Source organism: Anguilla anguilla, chromosome 3 (genome assembly GCF_013347855.1).
Source record: "Anguilla anguilla isolate fAngAng1 chromosome 3, fAngAng1.pri, whole genome shotgun sequence".
Lineage (NCBI taxonomy): Eukaryota > Metazoa > Chordata > Actinopteri > Anguilliformes > Anguillidae > Anguilla > Anguilla anguilla.
The window spans coordinates 11,409,014-11,426,668 of NC_049203.1; the positions used below are offsets into that span (position 1 = coordinate 11,409,014).

The 17,655-nt window shown below is 42.9% G+C and overlaps 2 protein-coding genes across 6 annotated transcripts; one reads left to right on the forward strand and one right to left on the reverse strand.

The window, feature by feature from the left end:
- Positions 1-999: 999 nt before the first annotated feature.
- On the reverse strand, positions 1,000-7,451 carry zdhhc24 (zinc finger DHHC-type containing 24). The gene is made up of 3 exons (XM_035407755.1): positions 6,745-7,451; positions 5,474-5,751; positions 1,000-4,092 (listed from the first exon to the last, which is right to left on the reverse strand). Exons 1-3 carry the CDS (start codon positions 7,047-7,049, stop codon positions 3,785-3,787), a joined length of 891 nt encoding a protein of 296 aa, XP_035263646.1. The 5' UTR covers positions 7,050-7,451; the 3' UTR covers positions 1,000-3,784.
- LOC118222289 (ABC transporter F family member 4) lies at positions 5,737-15,995 on the forward strand. Of its 5 annotated transcripts, none has more exons than XM_035407751.1 (12): positions 5,737-5,795; positions 8,199-8,313; positions 9,676-9,832; positions 10,196-10,282; positions 10,720-10,894; positions 10,996-11,568; positions 11,726-11,879; positions 12,317-13,264; positions 14,517-14,747; positions 15,084-15,170; positions 15,385-15,425; positions 15,699-15,995. In XM_035407751.1, exons 2-12 carry the CDS (start codon positions 8,243-8,245, stop codon positions 15,806-15,808), a joined length of 2,634 nt encoding a protein of 877 aa, XP_035263642.1. In that variant the 5' UTR covers positions 5,737-5,795; positions 8,199-8,242; the 3' UTR covers positions 15,809-15,995. The 5 variants fall into 5 exon arrangements, with proteins under 5 accessions (XP_035263642.1, XP_035263641.1, XP_035263640.1 ...); XM_035407750.1 differs by lacking the exon at positions 5,737-5,795 and adding an exon at positions 7,587-7,850; XM_035407749.1 differs by lacking the exon at positions 5,737-5,795 and adding an exon at positions 7,587-7,846.
- The last annotated feature ends 1,660 nt before the right edge of the window (positions 15,996-17,655 follow it).

The window sequence follows — 17,655 nt, forward strand, 5'->3', positions numbered from 1 at the left end:
TCCAGACAAAGCCAGGGCACTTCCAGTTGCCATCGGAGTAAGCATATTGAACGCATATCCTCAATTTTTTAATTTTTTTTTTGTCCAATTTTCTTTTGTATTTCCACTGTAAAGCATTGTTGTGACCGTATCTCTGTAAAAAAAGGGCTATACAAATAACTGAACTGAATACATATTAGGAAAACAGAGTCTTTTGTAACTGGTGCAATGACATTTTATTGAACGGACATGGCAAATTACGCAAATTAACATTCATCATTAACGGCAATGATAAAACGGGCTCTACAGTGAAGGTCAAAGTGAAATGACGTCATGTGGTCACCGTCATAAGCAATGCCAGCTGTGCATGCCTTGCGCCTGGTGGGCTTGTGTGGCCGTTAAGTGAGTGTTGCATCTATGTGGTCACCTTGACTACATAGAACCGTTTAGGCCCCACCTCAGCTGGCATGCTGAAGTGAGTGTTCTTGGGACCTGGCCTTTGTGATACGGAACTGGCTGAGTGAAAGCCATTAGGTAAATAGAGCATGATGCTTTGACCAGGTATTTTCTTATGTCACAGGATATTATTGATAGAATGCCTTTGGCTGTCTTGCCAATATGGACCTTGTTGGCACTTAACACTCCACAGAGAGTGTGTTGACTGAGCTGAGCTTCCAACTTAACGACATGAAGGATCCGTAGCATTGGCTGCTTTCCATTTTTCTGTCTTTTTATCTGGCTTGATTTTCACTAAACACAATCATTCAAGCATCTGTCATCAACACCACTTCTGGAGGAGTCCTTATGCATCCATTAAAACTAAATGTTTACGATGGCCAGCCATTAATAACAATTTAGTACAAGCTGGAGTTAAAGGAACATTTGTCCAATTTAAACTTTGTCATTAGAAAAATGCTCATTTTGAATTTTTTTTTTTTTTTTTTTGATGATGATAGTTAGGTTTTCAGACGCTTCCACACTTTTCTATCCCAGGACGTACCCACAGATAATACAAACCTATCATAGCACAAGTATCTGAACCTTTTATTAAAATCTCCCGACAGGAAAACCAAACAACAAGGACAGAATTTTGCACCAAAATTTTGCACATTTAAAATCTGACATATGCCTTAATCTACATGCTGTTTGGAAACAAAATTTCAAAATAATATTATCCAAGTGTAGTATATGCACACAATTAAAGGTATATATTATGATACAGCTTTAAAAATACACAGGTGTCAAAACAATAGACAAATTAGAGGACGGCACAGGTTTGATTAAAGACAGCCAGACCATAATTCACAATTTTTTCCCTTTAAGGCAAGGATTATCCCACTTCATAAAAAAGGGTAAAATAGTCACGGTGCTTCCCACTGAATGGCACAGAGCTAAACAGGTTGCTCATCCTGTTTCTGGAGCCTCAAAATCTCGCACGGTTTGAGAGTTTGCACACCACCATGGGAATCTATGCGAAAAGCAGCCACATCAGAAAATAACATCACTTAACCATGAAGGACACCTAACTCTGTTTCCAGAAGGAATAAGATCAATACAGTAAACTGGGGAGAGAAAACACATCCAGCCCAAAGGCTGGCTGCTTTTAAAGCTTGCTACAGGCAAATACTTATTTTTTTTCAGTTCCCTAAGTACAACTGTTTCAAGAAACAACCTCCAAGACCCATGACAGACCTACTGTAGGTGTCAAAACAAAACAATGCTAATCCATGGCTGTCCTAGTCCAGATCTCCACACAGGAGAGCACTCCCGCTCGAGCCGGACCACACGTCGGTTTAACATTCTGGTCTTAATTCAAGGGGGCGTAGTCCGGTATCTCTGACGCAGCAGCCTGAAGTACCATATTTCTGTACCTTTAGACCCTGGAACATCAACCCTGGTTTGAGACCAGGACCCTGAACACTAACCTTGGCTTATGACCAGGACCCTGAACACTATAGCCTACTGGAACACTGGAATTACACAGAAGAGAGTCTCGAACAAAATATCTGACCATATATTTCAATACAAGAATCTCATGCGCTGTTGGCAAACATCAATGTCGCGAAAACATTCAAATACTAACATGTTATGTTATTGTCATGCCACATGCACTGACATTTCACACCGTGGGCACTTTTCTGGCGCAGGGATGCTCTGGGAAATTCTGTTTAAAGCAACACAAGAGCTACCTGCAATAAGGAGGCTTCAACACGCCGCACTGACACGGCTGCTCAACCCGTCAAACCACAACACCTGCCCAGGGGAAAGGAGGAGAAGGCAGTCCCATGTACCACTGAGCATAATAAATACCATGTATCTTCAATGGCCAACATTTAGCACTAAACATGGCGTCATGTACAGGGAGAGCTTCAATGGCAAAGAGATGCCCAGAGAGACAAACTCTATAACCGGTCCACTGAACAGCTGTCTAAAAAAAGCAACTCCAGTTATATATTCATATTCACTCTTCAACTGCTGGTCCTACATCAAAACCCACATATAAAGAGACATAATAATGACTATTCTGAGGAGAAAGGACCTCAGTATGCCCATAATAAAGTGAAACTAATGAAAAAACTGCAGTGCAATGCAGAATACAGTATTTTATAGTCCTCCAATGTGTAATGCACTAATGCACTCGGTGACACTGAGGTAGTTGTGATGGGAAAAAGTGAGATATTCATTATTCTCAATGAAGCCACTTACATGCTTCTTTTGTATAAGGTGTTCTACATAAGGGGCGGGCAATTCCAGTCCTGGAAGGCTGGTGTGCACGTTTTTGTTTCCATCATTTACCTGGCTAAATGAGCTAACTGGCTGTATGCACCAACACTGGTTCACTCGTTCACAAGTTAGATCACCGTAAAAAAATTGATATATGGACACTAGAACAATATTTGGCTGTCATTCAGGCAATTATCAAGAAATGTGGCTAAAATATCAGATGCCGTAAATGTTAGGGCCAAGTAAGGCCAGAAGTTGGCATAGAAACCAGAAACGATATGGCCCTCGAAGCACACCTCTGTTCAAGACAGAAGCGGCAGCTTTATAACGAATGCAATGTATTCTTATGGTTATTTACTGCACAAAAGATAGAGGGCACTGTTGGACTGTAAAACCACTAATGTGCATCCATTTCAGACAGTGATATCTTTTCTTTTTTTTTTTTTTAAAGGCCATAAAATTAATGTCAGATCAGTGCAATTAATTACAGGCACAAGACAAAATAAGCTGAATAACATTTCCTGTACAGTGATCAACAAACTCTGTTCAGTGCACACGCAAGTGACTGTTGAAACACTGAGGTAAATTATCTGTCATTCACACTCGATTTTCGTCTTCCCTGTGCCCCTTCAATCAGAAAACAGTGGCAATATGTCAGAGTGCTAGAACGTGAACCGAGAAACTTGAGGTGCAAATACCAACATGTAGACAAACTGTACTCAAGTGCAAAGAGTGAACTTTCAGTCAGACAGAGCTCTGCAATTTTACACAGAACGACATTACGATGTGAACAATGCCAAGGCTGTCCTTTGCTCTGGAGAAAATCACTGCAGAATGCATCTGAGTCCATCTAAATTCCAACACTATGAAGTCAAGGTGAGCCTGAAGGAAAATTTTACATTCCTAAATTAAAAAAAAAAAAAAAAAAAAAAAAAAAAAAAAAAAAAAAAAAAATCACACAGTTCCTTTATCTGAGTATAAAGATCAGCCCCCACAGGAGAGGACAAAGATAAAGGGAATTATTCTCCCTTAGACTGTTATATGCGTCACCAGTGGGTAATGGTGGGTCTAATCCCTTGGGTTACAATGAGGCAGTGCTGCCAGCAGGCTCCAGGGGCCCAGTGACCTGGAAGTGGATGCCGTCCCCAGGAAGCGGGGAGGGGATGAGGGGGCTGAGCCAGCACAGGTACCAGCGCTGGCCGAGGCATTCCCGAACGTTTCCCAGCAGGCCGAGGCTGTAGGGCCGGCGATTGGAGTACCACTCCCGGGTGGTCTGGCCCCGGAGCATCAGGCCCACGTGGAAAAAGAGGAAGGAGGCGACCAGCAGGAAGCCGATCACGCACGTGTCCGCGATGAAGGCGAAGGCGAAGGCCCGAGCGGTCACCTGACCTGAGAGCGGAAGAGGAGGGGAGCCACGGGTGAGAAAGGGCGGTAAAAGGAGAAAAAGCGAAGAACGGGAAAGCGGGAGAAACAAAGGGAGAAGAAAGAGAGTCAGATTCCATGATAGTAACTTGACTTTGTGACTTTTTATGAATGACGGCGAAAAGGGTATCTGGTGCTAGAATCGGTCCGGGGTTCTGACAAGAACACTGGAAACCGCTGATATTTTCCAGAAAGAAAAGCAATGAAGACGCACCGTGTAACTAAGGCGCTTCCTTTCCCCAAAAAGGCAATGGAAATTCAGATGCGTAAGAGTGCTGAACTGGCGTAGCAGCATTTCTGCTTTGCTTCTTGTGACACACACCCCTATAATCCCACTCTGCCAAGTGCCCTTTCCTCCAACTTCCTCTTCGTTCTAGGAGGAAGTTCAGTTTGGCGGCCCAGTGAATCATTTTACCGCCTTATTAGGTGTGGCAAACTGAAGCCGCCCAGAATTGCAGATGAAAGTTAGAGAAGTACAACTCCTTCTGAACAGTTTAGAGTACTAAAACCGGGTTGTGAGACAATGACAACATGCTGATGGTTCCATCAATGCCCCAATAAGTCCACACCACTGCATGATGACTTTCCATGGCTGTCTCATCAGCAAATTCCTTTTCAACCCATTCTTTGTGGACCGCAAGAATTAACAACGGCTGCTGGCTAGTCATCAGTTAATGTCGTTCCTTCATTAACAGGAACTCTCCCCAGTAATGCCATTGGTTTATGTCTACAATCCAAACCCCTGTGTTTTTTTTTTTTCTCTGCACGAACCACAAAAACATGCCATTTAAATGAGTTATAGTGCAAAGCCAAGGAAAAGCATCGCATTTAATGAACTGCAAACAAACCAAACACCGCAGGGAGCTTTGCTTTTCTGTTCACATGATGAATGGTTTACACATGAAAATAAAATAAAAATCAATGATAGATAATTGCCTACTGCGATTGGTAAGTAGCCTCCCCATTACCACCCTATTACCATTTAGCCTTGAAGCAAGTGCTGACATCAGGCAGGCCGGTAGAGGACAGATCGTCCATTATGCTGGGTTCCTAGTTCCTACACTTGATTTCTTTGCACCAAGGTCTTTTTTTTTTTAGTAGTTTCACACTAAAAAACACAGTATTTTACCGTTGCATCATCCCACTTGATGTTTTTTCCCTTCAGGGTTTTTTGGTGGTTCGAGGCCAGCCTTTCCTAACTTTTTCCTGCCATTTTTCTGATATCTTATGTTCCTGTACAGCATATTTGTAAAAGAGACTCTGAACACATTGAAGCTGAACTGAACCATGTAAAGTGAACGTAAAATGGCGTTTCACCGGCTCCGCCCACCCCCCGGAAGCCACTCACCGGAGACGAGCATGATCCAGGGCACGATGAGGAGCATGACGCTGTGCAGGGTGACGCCCTCCTTCAGGATGACGATGAAGACCTCGGCGTTCATCACCACGGCGTACAGCAGGCCGGCCCACATGAACAGCAGGCAGCTCAGGAAGTAGCGGTAGTTGCGGAAGCCCACGCACTGGCCGAAGAAGACGCAGTGGTGGTCGCGGCGCAGCACGCACACGTTGCAGTCGTAGCAGTGCGAGCAGCGCGGCGGGGTGTGCGTCTCGCAGGTGTAGCAGTACCTGGCGGGAGAGAGCGAGCGCACGCGAATGAGCCGGCTGCAGCGGTGAACCCCTGCAAAACGCTAATCACTAACTAATGTCGTGATCATTACGTTACATTACAGGCATTTAGCAGACGCTCTTATCCAGAGTGACTTACACAACATTGTCCCATCCATTTATACAGCTGGATATATATATATACTGAAGCAATGCAGGTTAGGTACCTTGCTCAAGGGTACAATGGCAGTGTCCCACCCAGGAATCGAACAAGCTCCTTACCCATTATACTATACTGATCACTTTTATTAATTGCAGGGTGGGGTGGAACACAAGCTAGCAGATAATCGTTGCTTGTCCATGAAGTGCTTTCCCTTGATATGATCAGCTTCTAGGAGTGTTCAACAAAGATATTTTATGTACTAGCCAGACATTGATACATTCAGAGGGCATCCTTCCTAAATAAATATAGAAGTATTCCACTTTGAAGTAAAGCATTATGTATGCATTTGAGGTGCCAATGTTACTCCTTTTCACCCCTCTTTTACACTGACCACAGAATGTAGGGTCTGTATGCTGTATTTTGTGGCCAGTAGCTGAAATATCTTTATTGAGGCATCCATGATACAAATCATACAGGGGTCGGGGCTGGGCGTGGCTGATATAACATTTTCATCAAGTCACAGTGAATGGGCTACCAGGTAAGACTTGCAAACCTCACAGCCTAAAACCCAATAAACTAGCCTATATGGCACAGATTATGACAGCAAGTGGTGTCACGGAGAAGCGATTAATAACCTACAACCCATTTTACAGACAACCACAGAACAGCGCCCCTACAGGTAACTAGGATGGAGAACATTTTTGGTCGAGGTGCGCCGTTGAAAGTTGTAATGCTATCACGTGATTAAATGGAACCGAACAAAACGAAATTAGTTCCAATTATTCAAGATTCTAATAAACACATGAATGACATCGTATTTAAAACTTAAATTAGGTAACTTATAAATATACCTCCATCCCTGACCGACGCCTTCACCGCCGAGGAATACACCGCGAATGCTCGGGCTGGTTTTGAGAAACAGCGAGGCGTTCCACGTGATGTTGCCCAACATATAGTACTGACATAAAAGATGCACCGATTTCCAGACCGCCGACCACTCGCTTTTCTGCTGCTCCGGTTCCCGTGGAGCCTCTACTAATACAAGATAACTAACTTCTGCAGTGATGGACAATACCAGCACAGTGTTTACTACGATAGGCAGTAAACGACACGCCTTGTCCAAGCGGCTCCATACTCGGCTACGAAATGTCGACATTCTTCTCCCCAATGTGTGCTAAATACGATTAAATTAATTTAGGAATAGCTAATAAAGAGAAAGCCAATTCGCAGCACCTAGCTGGAAGGTAGCAATTGCCAGACTGTACTGCTCAGGATAATCATTTGCCGGGCTTACTAGCTAACGTTAACTGACTGAAAACAATACTGACTACAACTGTTTGCTTGTAAACTAATTGAATCTATTCTACGATATGACACAAATGACAAAAGTTGGTTTTTAAATGCGAGAACATTCATCAACAAACTACTTTGCTCCCCGCCTGCCAGTGGTTTGTGAATCGGTGTTGCAGTGAAATGGATACTTCCCCACACAGAGCTACTAACCTCACGGGTTCCGAGGCACGCGATCTCACAGGCGTCCTCATCAATCATGAGTTAGGCTATTGGTAAAACAGACATGTCAATGTGTAACTATATTACCGAAAAACTGCATCACTTTCAGCTTCCAGTTGGAAAAAACCATTAATTAAATTAGTTAACCTAAATTAATAATAAACCCGCCCATGTAGCCTACCTGAACCTGAACGTTTTACTGCGAAATACAAATGGAGCTATTCACTTTGCCCCAAATAGCCTACTCGATGTCTCCCTTTGATTAAAAAAAAAAAAAAAAATAGCTAATTGTTGCTGTCATTAATTTTTGATGTCATAAATATATTCTCTGCAATGACTAGGTTGGTGTGCCCTTTTCTGACTTTAAGCACCTGCCCTCAAAAGGTCTCTGCACGGCAATGTAATCGACAGTGTTAGGTCTACAGAGCCAAAACTTCCAATGTGGGTAATTTGAGACCATGTATCGTTTTATCGAAATTGACACTGTTCGTAATTACTTTAAATTGATAATATTTATTTATTTATTTATTGACCTTTCAGCATTATTACAGGTTCATAAAGACAGTTGTCATTAAAAACACTGAATTATTTTGCTGTTACAATAAAACATCAATACTAAGTAGACTAAAAATTTAAAATATTGAAATTATCTAAGATGAGATCTAATCTCGTATCCCAAATTTATCTGTAATAGTATGTAAGGATACACTTCTGTGTTTTATTCCCACAAGAGACTGTTCGTTTCCTATCCCTTCTCTGAATGTAATCCCCGCTTTAATCCGTTCTAATCCAGGTAGGCCTATATAATGCTAAAGCGATGTTGGGGAAATCGACAGAATGGCGTTCTGGTCTGTTGGACGACATCCAGGGGAAACGGAGGACGTCTGTGCGCCCGCAAAAACGCGGAGGTGGGTCTGCAGCACGGGTAAATCAAGGGTCATCACCTAACCTACAACATGCATTGTGTCCGTCATTTGTATTTTTTCTCGTCTGTCTGCAACTGTTTAAATAGCTGTTACCATGGCAAAACAGGAAAATGTGTCGGACAATCCACTGTTACCGGACAATGTTACCGAAAATGGCTTTAACCGGCAGTGTGCTTGCCTTGTTGTTTGGGAACTCCCTTTTGTCTGTTGTGGATGAGTCATAAGCAGGCTATATTTATTGTGTAATAAATGCAACAAGAATCTCTGGCATTAGCCTACAGGTTTCTACACTGTGGGATTAACAGCAAACATCACAGTCCCAGTCAAGCAATCATCCAAGCCATTATATTAGCATTTAGTTTTATAAATTAGCCTAAGTATAATGTAGGCTATTGGTGTGAGATTAAAGGAAAAACAGGAACATCAGTGACAATTCAATGGTTACCATCTCCAGGCACCCTATAGTGGTAATACTGCAAACATTTTGTGCAAACGTGTCTGTTTGTGTAACATCCGTGGTAATCCAAAATTCCTGATTCAGGTGGGCCATGACGTCAGTGGTTGCTAAAATGAATGAAAACTTAAACAGTAGTGTGGCATAACTGAGAGAGAACCGGCCTTATAACCTTTTAAGCCGTTGTGCCATTGAGCAAGGTGCTTAATCAGAACTACTTACTTGAATTTTCAACAATGGACACCATCAAAGCATAAAACATCAATTTATTCACACCTCACACAGCATTAAACCTTCAATTAAAATAATGTAGGAATCGCTCTTTCAAAGACTGAAGTTTATTCCAAGATATTTTCTTTACTTTTCAATAGATGGCAGCATTGGATCAGCTGTCTACACTGTCAAAGCTTTTAACAATTTGTATTGTCGCTCTGTGAAAAGCTTAAAATGTTCTTGTTTGCTTATCCAACACAACCATGTTTATTTATTTTCGTTTTTGACATATAAGACGTTATGTGTAGCACTTTTGGAAAATTCGTTCACGAATCAAAGATCACGAGTGCACGACCATTGCATGTAACCTAGGCTACTTTTCACGGTGACCGACACAGATATTATACAATAGTGATGACGGTGTTTCAGATAAATCTGTTATGGTTCAGGTAAATCCTTTTAATGCAAACTAAAACCATAATATTGGCTTTGAATTCTAGTGCACTTTTTTGTGTCTGTTTATCAAACGTCCTGTTCTGAATAGATTATTTTAATCCTCACTAAATCTTTGGTGGTGTTTTCATGCACTGTTGTGAATTTTCAGTGTGTGTGTATGTGTGTGTATGTGTACTAGACGTGGGGTTGAATGAGTATTTTTCCGTCTCCTTTGTCCGCAGGAGCAGAGCTGTGCAGCTGCAGTCGCGGTGGCAGGAGGTAATGGAACGGGAGCGCAGGGCCTGGGCGCGCAACCGACGGCTGCTGCAGGACTTCCAGAAGGCCCAGGACACGCTCAGGGACCTGGCCGCCCGCACCGCCGCCATGGCAACCATCCGAGTGAGGGGAAGCGGGTCTGGGCCCGGGGGATTCCATTCTCAGCATTTCCTGTTTGACTGGACTCGATGCTTGCTGAGAAGTGCTGTCAAAGTGCACAGCGGTTTCACCTGCAACAGAATATTATTTCAGCCTGAGGCCATATTAAAATTCAGGCTATGACCACAAGCAAACTACCACTGACTGTGAATTGACTGAAATGGCTGAACCACCAATTTAATTAGATCATCCCCGTGTTATGGATGTAAACTAATAATAAGGTTGCTATACATTCTGATCATTGTACTTCCAGTTGTGTCAGTTGCTAACATTTTTGCAACAGGCCCAGCCTCACCCTCCTGTCACCTCCTTCCTCTCCTCTTACAGATGGAGTATGAGAGACAGCTGGAACAGCGATTCCCTCAATGGCAGCAGAGGTTTGAAGAGAAGAGGATTGCAGCTGAGCAGAACGAGGTGCGAATTGTACTCACTTCTCACACACACAGCGTACATTCATCCACAAAATCAATTAATACTACTAGGTTTCACTAAAACAATACAGAGTCAAGGGAATCCAGGGAGGCTGTCTTGGCAGAGTTTTACTTTACTGTTATCATTGGTCATTGGTAAATCCAATGTGGCTATGGGTTAAGGTTAGGGTTAGGACTAACACAATTAAACTGACATAATACAAAGAAGTGAAAGGATAATTGTGTGATGAGCAGGACATAATGGACATTAGGTGAGGACAAGCATTCACCAGCAGGTAGAGCCATTGCTTCCTCGCAGTCTCTGAGAAATGCTGTGAATGCTGCACTTCCTTATGAACTCTTGTTGTTATTCTTACTTCATCAAAAAGGCCCACAGTCTAGTTGCAGAACTGTTCAGTATTGAACCTCATCTTTCACCAGCAGGTGGCGCTGCAGTTGAAGGAAGCCCTGAGGGCGGTGAAGGAAAAGGGAAAAGGGGAAGCTCACAGCAGGACCACCAAAGGAGTTAATGCTCCCCTGTCATCCCCAGGCCCCTCCCTCCTCCCCAATTCACCTATCCTACCTCATAGGTTAATCACGCCAAAAAATGGAGAGAGTAAGTGGGGAAATCACAAGCATCTATCAGCCAGGCATGAATGGCATGAACCATGTCCCTTCCATTCCCTCGTAATATTTGTGATTTTATGTATCCTCCAGCTCACCTTCACTCGTCTCAGGAAAAGAGCAAGGTGGTAAAAGAAAACTCTGCTGAGAATGACCCGTACACCCAATGGAACGTCTCGGTTCAGTCCTCCTGGATGACAGGAGGACATTCCAGAACAGGTGTTTCTCAAGCCAGTAATGATCAGAATATCCATCCCCATTCTGATCTAAGAGGGTTCCAGGACCTCGTCAGAGCTGGGTATCCTTTTCAGCACCCCCTAAACCCCCTGGTCAGCCAACCCGTTGATGCCTCCTGGCTCCTCCCCCAGGAGCAGCCCCATAGAGAACTCATCATGGGGTACCCACCTGGCTGGCCAGGCCTGTGCAACGTTCCCAGGTTTCACTCTCCATACTCCCAGGTTCCTTGGCCTGGGTACCCCATTGTGGTTTGCAGAGATTGGGGCATGGCAGTTCCCCATGGGCCTGATGACAGGGAAGACTCTACAAGAAGAGAGAGGGTGAGAAGTGAGGGGCAGGAGTCCACCAAGGACAGCAGCCAGGGTGAGCAGGGATGCAAAAGACAGATGAGGACCAGCAATCAGTCCTATGAGCTGGACATCAAACCAGGTGAGCAGCCACTCCTCAGCTAGCCTCTGGAGCTGCAATGATTTTAACTGACTTCATGTTGCCAAATATTGCAGAGTATTACATAGTTGTTGTAGTTCTACACTACACTGATTAGCCTATATTAAGAACACCTGCATTTGTCTGTGTGCCTGTGTAGTCCGTCTGTCCAGCACACAGGGTGACAGCAGTGAGGACGGCTCCATCAGCAGTGAGGCTGCAAAAGTGGGCACTGCTCAGGTGTTGAGGAGGAGGGAGAAAAAAGGAAGAATGCGACAAAGTGGAATGAACAGAGAGGAAGCAGCTTCACAGAGGTGAGTATTGCCCATAACTTGCAGCAAAGCCCACCAAATTTATTTTACTGGTTTTGCTCATTATAAGGAAGGAAGCTTTAGACCAGCAGTGGCTCAGCTCAGTCATGGACAGCCACAGGGTATCTTGTTTTGTTTTAAATATGGTCTTCATTACTTAACTGGAGTGTTACTAATCCAACTATTGCTTGACAAATATCTCTAAAATCTGAATAAATGTGGTTCTCCTGGATTGATTTTGGTGAACCCCAAATATGGCCACAACTGAGATGAACTTTGCCAACTCTATGCAGTGTACCCACTCAGTGGAGTAAAGATAAACATAATTGTAACCAATGAGAGCTTTTTGGTCTGCTGTGCCGGGGCATGAATTGTCTTGAGTTGGACTACTTGAACTTACATTCTTGTTGACCAGCTGCAATGCCTCACTGTTGATTTAGGTCTTCAGCTGGGTCCAGTGTGAGCTCACTCACAGGAAGAGGTGTAGTAAGGGCTACAGATTCAAGAGCAACCTTTGAAGCTAGGAGCCAGAGGAGTGGTATGCCTTTAGCCACATCACCATCTACTGGAGAGGAGGAGAGTCATACTCAGGAGGAGGCCTCAGGAAGTGCAGGAGCCAAGGCAGAGGGAGGGGTCAACCAGGCCACTGAGACTGAGCAGGAGACTGAGGACAGCAGCCAGAGAGATGGAGCAATAACAGATGAAGAAGATGAGATAGATGGAGATGAAGAGGTGGTGGAAAAGACAGTAGCAGAAAAGGAGATAGAAGGAAGGGAACAGGAAATGACTGAGAAGGGTAATGTGGAACAGGATGTTCATAAAGGAGAAGAGGAGAGTGGGGATGAGGGTACAGTTGAGGGAGAAGCATCATCATGTTCAGAGGTTGTAGAGGCCGAGAGAATGGGAGGACTCCTGGAGCATGCTGAGGAGGAGGTGAAGGTGGGAAAGAAGCTGAAGTTATCAGTCAAGGAGGTTGAGGAGGAGGATCCATGCTCTGAAAGCAATGGGTTCAGTGAAGAAGAGGAGGACACAGAGGGGGAGGTAGAGGTGGAGGAGAGGGTTGAGGAGAATGGTAGTTCTCTGGGACAGGAGGTGGAGGAAGAGGAGGAGGAGGAAGAAGAAGAAGAAGGTGAACATGAAGGCTTTGGCCAGGAGGAAAATGGGGAAGATGAAGGGGACAGCTCTAGCAGTTTGGAGGAGGGAGAAACTGATGAAGGGGAAGAGAAAGGAAATGATTTAGTTGAAGAGGATGAAGAGGATGATGAAGATGATGAAGGAGAGGAGGGAACTGGAGAAGCAGAAGCAGCAGCAGCAGACAACGAGGAAGAGGAAAGCCAGGGAACAACAGACTCTGAAGATGAAATCATCACTTCACAGCTGGACAAAAGGTACGCATTAATCTGCTGGAATCACAGAAAATTGTCTGACATGGGTGTATGTATACATGCCTATGCAAAAAAAAAAAAAAAAATCATTATTATTATTATTATTTAAAAATGTTTTCCCCTTTATAACCCTAATTTGGAATGCCCAAGCTTGCTTACGCTGCACCCATGATTGCTGATTCAGGAGAGCACAGATAAGCGTGTGCTCTCCTAAGCATGTGATGTCTGGCACCATTTCTAAACACACTTCATTTAAGACTCAACAGATGCAAGTGGGGTTTGCTGGTGTATTATGTGTTATGTATTATGACACTGACATCCCAGCCAACTCAAACTCTCCCATGATCCCAGCCACAGTCTGTACTGGAGCAGCCTGGATTTGATACCAAACCCTGGGGCCCACTCATGCACTAGAACAGTGCCTTTGCAGTATGCTGCCCCTCAAAAACACATTTCAAATTTACAGACTATTATGAATTTGCTATAACTAATTATAAATTGGTTTGTGAATGTGTTACTTTACAGTAATTCATTCTCTATGTTTTATGATATTGCATTTATTACAGTAATGGGCAGTAAGCTACACATAGCAGGGGCCGAGAATGTGCCTGTATCTGGTTATCTGGTTATCTGGTTATCATCTTGAACCAGTTTTAACTGGTCTCTGTCATTGAAAAACATGTCAGTCAAAGCAATGATCACACATTTGCAGCTGATCCTGTGTTTGGTTACATCAGATGTTGGTAATCTCTGCCTTTGTGGATGCCACGCCATTATTTTCAGTCTGATATAGATCTAATGTATATTGATTGGTCTTAATTTAAAAATATATCTTCCATCTCTTTAATAGAGCCTGAATCATTTAATGTGACTCTCTGCTGTTATCATTAATATAAACTTCTCTCTTTGTTATATTGAAGATAATTTAACGTGAACAGCAGATGTAATGCTGCCCCGTTATAAATAAAAATATTTAAAAAGTTAAAAAATATAGAATATCAATTTAATTTACTATAAAAGAGGTTAGTACATATTAGTTTGAAATTCTCTACCTGCCTTGCTTATTGATCAGTGTCTAGCTGTGGTAACTAATTTGTTATTATTTGGAAGTCACCCAGGATAAAGGGTCTGTAATTATATTTTTATAAATTTGGCATTTGTAGTAAGAATAAATTTAGTAGTTCTAAATAATGCTATTAACTCTAACATAAATAATAAGCTGAAGAATTTCAGTGTCATACTTTGTATATAACAGGAACAACATGACCAGAAAAACAGCTACTGGAACAAGCTATAAAACCAGAGCTGGTGGGAACATTGAGGATATTGAGGAGGAAGATGAAGATGTGGAACAGATTGCTGAAGATGAGACTCATGAAAATGAATCTGATGGTGACAAGAAATTAAATGATGATTATGAAGATGATGAGGATGGGGAAGATATAGAAGGTCTTCTAGCTCCCAGGAGAGACTCATCAAACCATCAGTGAGTGTGGAGAGCCTACCCTTGTGTTTAGACCTCCCCTGTTGTTATGGTCATGAAATGGAGGATTCCTTCAGGGCAGTTAACACTCAATTATTGGTTGAAGAGCTTTTATTTAACATATCTGCATGAATTCCATGTGAAATAGACCCTGAAACATAAAATTGTGCTAGTCAACTTGGGTGATAACCTGTATTTTAAAAAAAATGTTGTCCTCTGCAGTACATAATCTAAACTTGACTGAAAGAAATGAGTGAAAAGTTTCTCGAAGTTGAAATTTTCTGTGGCTGACCTGTTAGAGTTTACAGGGCTCTCACGTGCAGAATACTGTCATTTTAGGGTTTTTGTTGTTAAGGGAAAGGAGAGTCCAGACCCTACCCCTCCCCTGGATAGGGAGCCCAAGGAAAAGTTCACCTCCCCACAGAGGTAGGGTGTTAAGCATTCTCCAGGAGACAAGCACTGAGTATAAATAATATCCAAATGTTCCCCTAGTAGAAATACTGTTGGATAATTAACAGATCCATAACTCACATCTAAAGGGAACACCAGTATACATAGTATCTGTTCTCAATTGTTTACCCATATTTTATGACCTGATATGAATGTGTTTTAGTTTATTAAAATACTTATATTCTTGTAGGGTGAAGGGACTAAAAATAACAGTGAAATCTACGAGTAAAGGTAAGTTCTATCTCTAAATTAAAGAAATTATAGTGATCGGAAAAAATGTCCAGCACAGAGTAATGTGAAATCCAGATTGCAAACTAGAATTGTTGAACTTTTATACCCATTTTACACTCTCACCCCAAAATTACTGCTAGGATATGAACCATTGTCCCGTTCTGAGTTCTTTTTTCTAACCACGTCCCCCTAATCCATTGCCAACTAATGTATATTTCAGTGAATTCTGGTGGGATGTAGGCCTATGTGTTACTTGCTGTGTGTGTTCCGCAGCCTTGTGGAAAGACTCAGACAGTGACTTGGAAGACAACAACCCAGGCAAAACTGACCTGATCATGCCTGTGAAAGATGTCCTGGAGGACTTTGATGAATTCTATGACTGAGGGAGAAAAGACAAGCCACCAGCACCATAAAAGACCTCCTGGCAAGAAGGGAAGAAATATGACTTAACACTGAACCTGAAATAATTTCCCAATCTATAATTCGTCTCCTGACCATACACCATATTGAGATTGATATTATTTATTATTCGCAGTGTATGTATATGTATATTTGTAAATATAATATCAATGCTCCCCTGTGAAAAATAAACAAAATGTGTTTAAAAAAGCTATGTTTTCATTTTCTATAAAGTACTGTTAATTCCCTACTAAAAAGTATTATGTATGTTATTAATATATTATTTTATAATCCATGATTGTTTTTCATGACTGACCATAATGAACACTACATATAGAGTACCTTAAAATTAGGTATATGTTTGAATACTCTAACTCAAAAATTCAGGTCACCTAAAAGAAGTCTGCTATCACTTGGTAAGAAGCTGAGTGAGTGGTTTTAGGGGGGTCAGGTGTGTAATCTGCATCTGCAGTGATGGGAGGATGGAGGGAGGGTGGGAGAGAGGGAGGGATGGATGGAGGGGTAAATTGTAATGGGATGAAAGAAGCTGGGCACAATGGGGAGGGTATCTCTTTTTTGTTATTTGCTCGTGGCTTATCTCACTATCCTGTAAGAGCCATAGACATCCCAGTCACTGTGCAAATACAGGTGGGCAGGCAGACATGCAGAGGAGCGGAGGACAAAAGAGGGAGGCGGAGGGGTGGGGAAAGGTAAGAAGGGAATGGGGGTCGGGTGACATTTGACGGAAAATTACTAGATTGGATTTGTCCTTTTGAAAGCAACGTTCGGTGTGTGTGCAGTTTAGCTCAGTGCCATGTTCCCAATATACGCACCAATTTAGAATGGCACATTTGAACTGGAAATGATACAGAATGCCATGTCCGACTAAAAACTGGGGGGAGTTCCACAGATGTTATGGGGACAACTACGAAAGAACTTAAATGTTGGACCAAAGAAACAGGAAGGAATGGTAGAATAGAAAATCCGGAGGCGCTATATATATATTCAGAGTAACCGATTGAATAAATCTGCCATTAAATCTATGGAACATGTAAAATGATGTTGGTGTATGATTTGTGTAGAAGTGTTTTAGTAAAACCTGTGTCGCAACTTTATAGTGGCTGGCTTTATAATTACATTTGCTTGCTTCAAGCAACATTGATTTTGTTGAAGAAAAAAATGAAACAAACAACTTTAACTTAGTGACCCCCTTCTAATTAATTACAGCTTTTAGATATGGTGAGGCCGGTTTTGGAGAACAGGGCGGGGTGGTGTAATGCAGAACTGGGTGGTAGGAGCAGGGGGCGCTTAGGTGAGGTGGGGGTGTTGTCCTGGACCCTGAGTGATGTGTATTTGAACAGGCTTATTTACCCTGGCCCTTGTCAAAGGAGACAGAGGGACACTGACGGAGACGCAGGCGCAGGACCACAATAAACCGGGCCGCTGTGCAAACAAGACCTGCTCTTCCACTGCCACGGCAACCACGCAGGCCCCAATGACTGCCGGGAGGCTCCGTGAGACCAATCACCAAGCGGCACCAGCCTGCACTTGGACACAAGAGACAAAGGACCCCAGAGGTGGCGGGTCAGTCGTCCTGAACCCTGGTCTTCCTTGAGGCCGGCGGCCAGATAAGACTGGTGTCTGCCTCATCACTCATTTTGTAGGTGAAGAACACACACACCGTGGAGTTATTGATTAATGCAGGAACTGACCGCCTCTAAGAGGGTCTCAAGTCCTTGAGAGCTGAAAGGTATTTTGATAAGTGTTCCAGATATTCTCAAACTTACCACACTGACCAAGTCACCTGCCTGATAAAGTAACTTAAGCAAGT

Excerpts from the sequence above, each read along its gene's own strand:
- zdhhc24 (XM_035407755.1), bottom strand. The coding sequence starts at position 7,049 with ATGTCGACATTTCGTAGCCGAGTATGGAGCCGCTTGGACAAGGCGTGT. Across the intron at positions 5,752-6,744 it reads GGCGTCGGTCAGGGATGGAG|GTACTGCTACACCTGCGAGA; the intron begins GTATATTTATAA and ends CTCTCCCGCCAG. Across the intron at positions 4,093-5,473 it reads CTGGATCATGCTCGTCTCCG|GTCAGGTGACCGCTCGGGCC; the intron begins GTGAGTGGCTTC and ends TTCCGCTCTCAG.
- LOC118222289 (XM_035407751.1), top strand. The coding sequence starts at position 8,243 with ATGGCGTTCTGGTCTGTTGGACGACATCCAGGGGAAACGGAGGACGTC. Across the intron at positions 11,569-11,725 it reads TGAGCTGGACATCAAACCAG|TCCGTCTGTCCAGCACACAG; the intron begins GTGAGCAGCCAC and ends GTGCCTGTGTAG. Across the intron at positions 14,748-15,083 it reads AGAGACTCATCAAACCATCA|GGTTTTTGTTGTTAAGGGAA; the intron begins GTGAGTGTGGAG and ends CTGTCATTTTAG.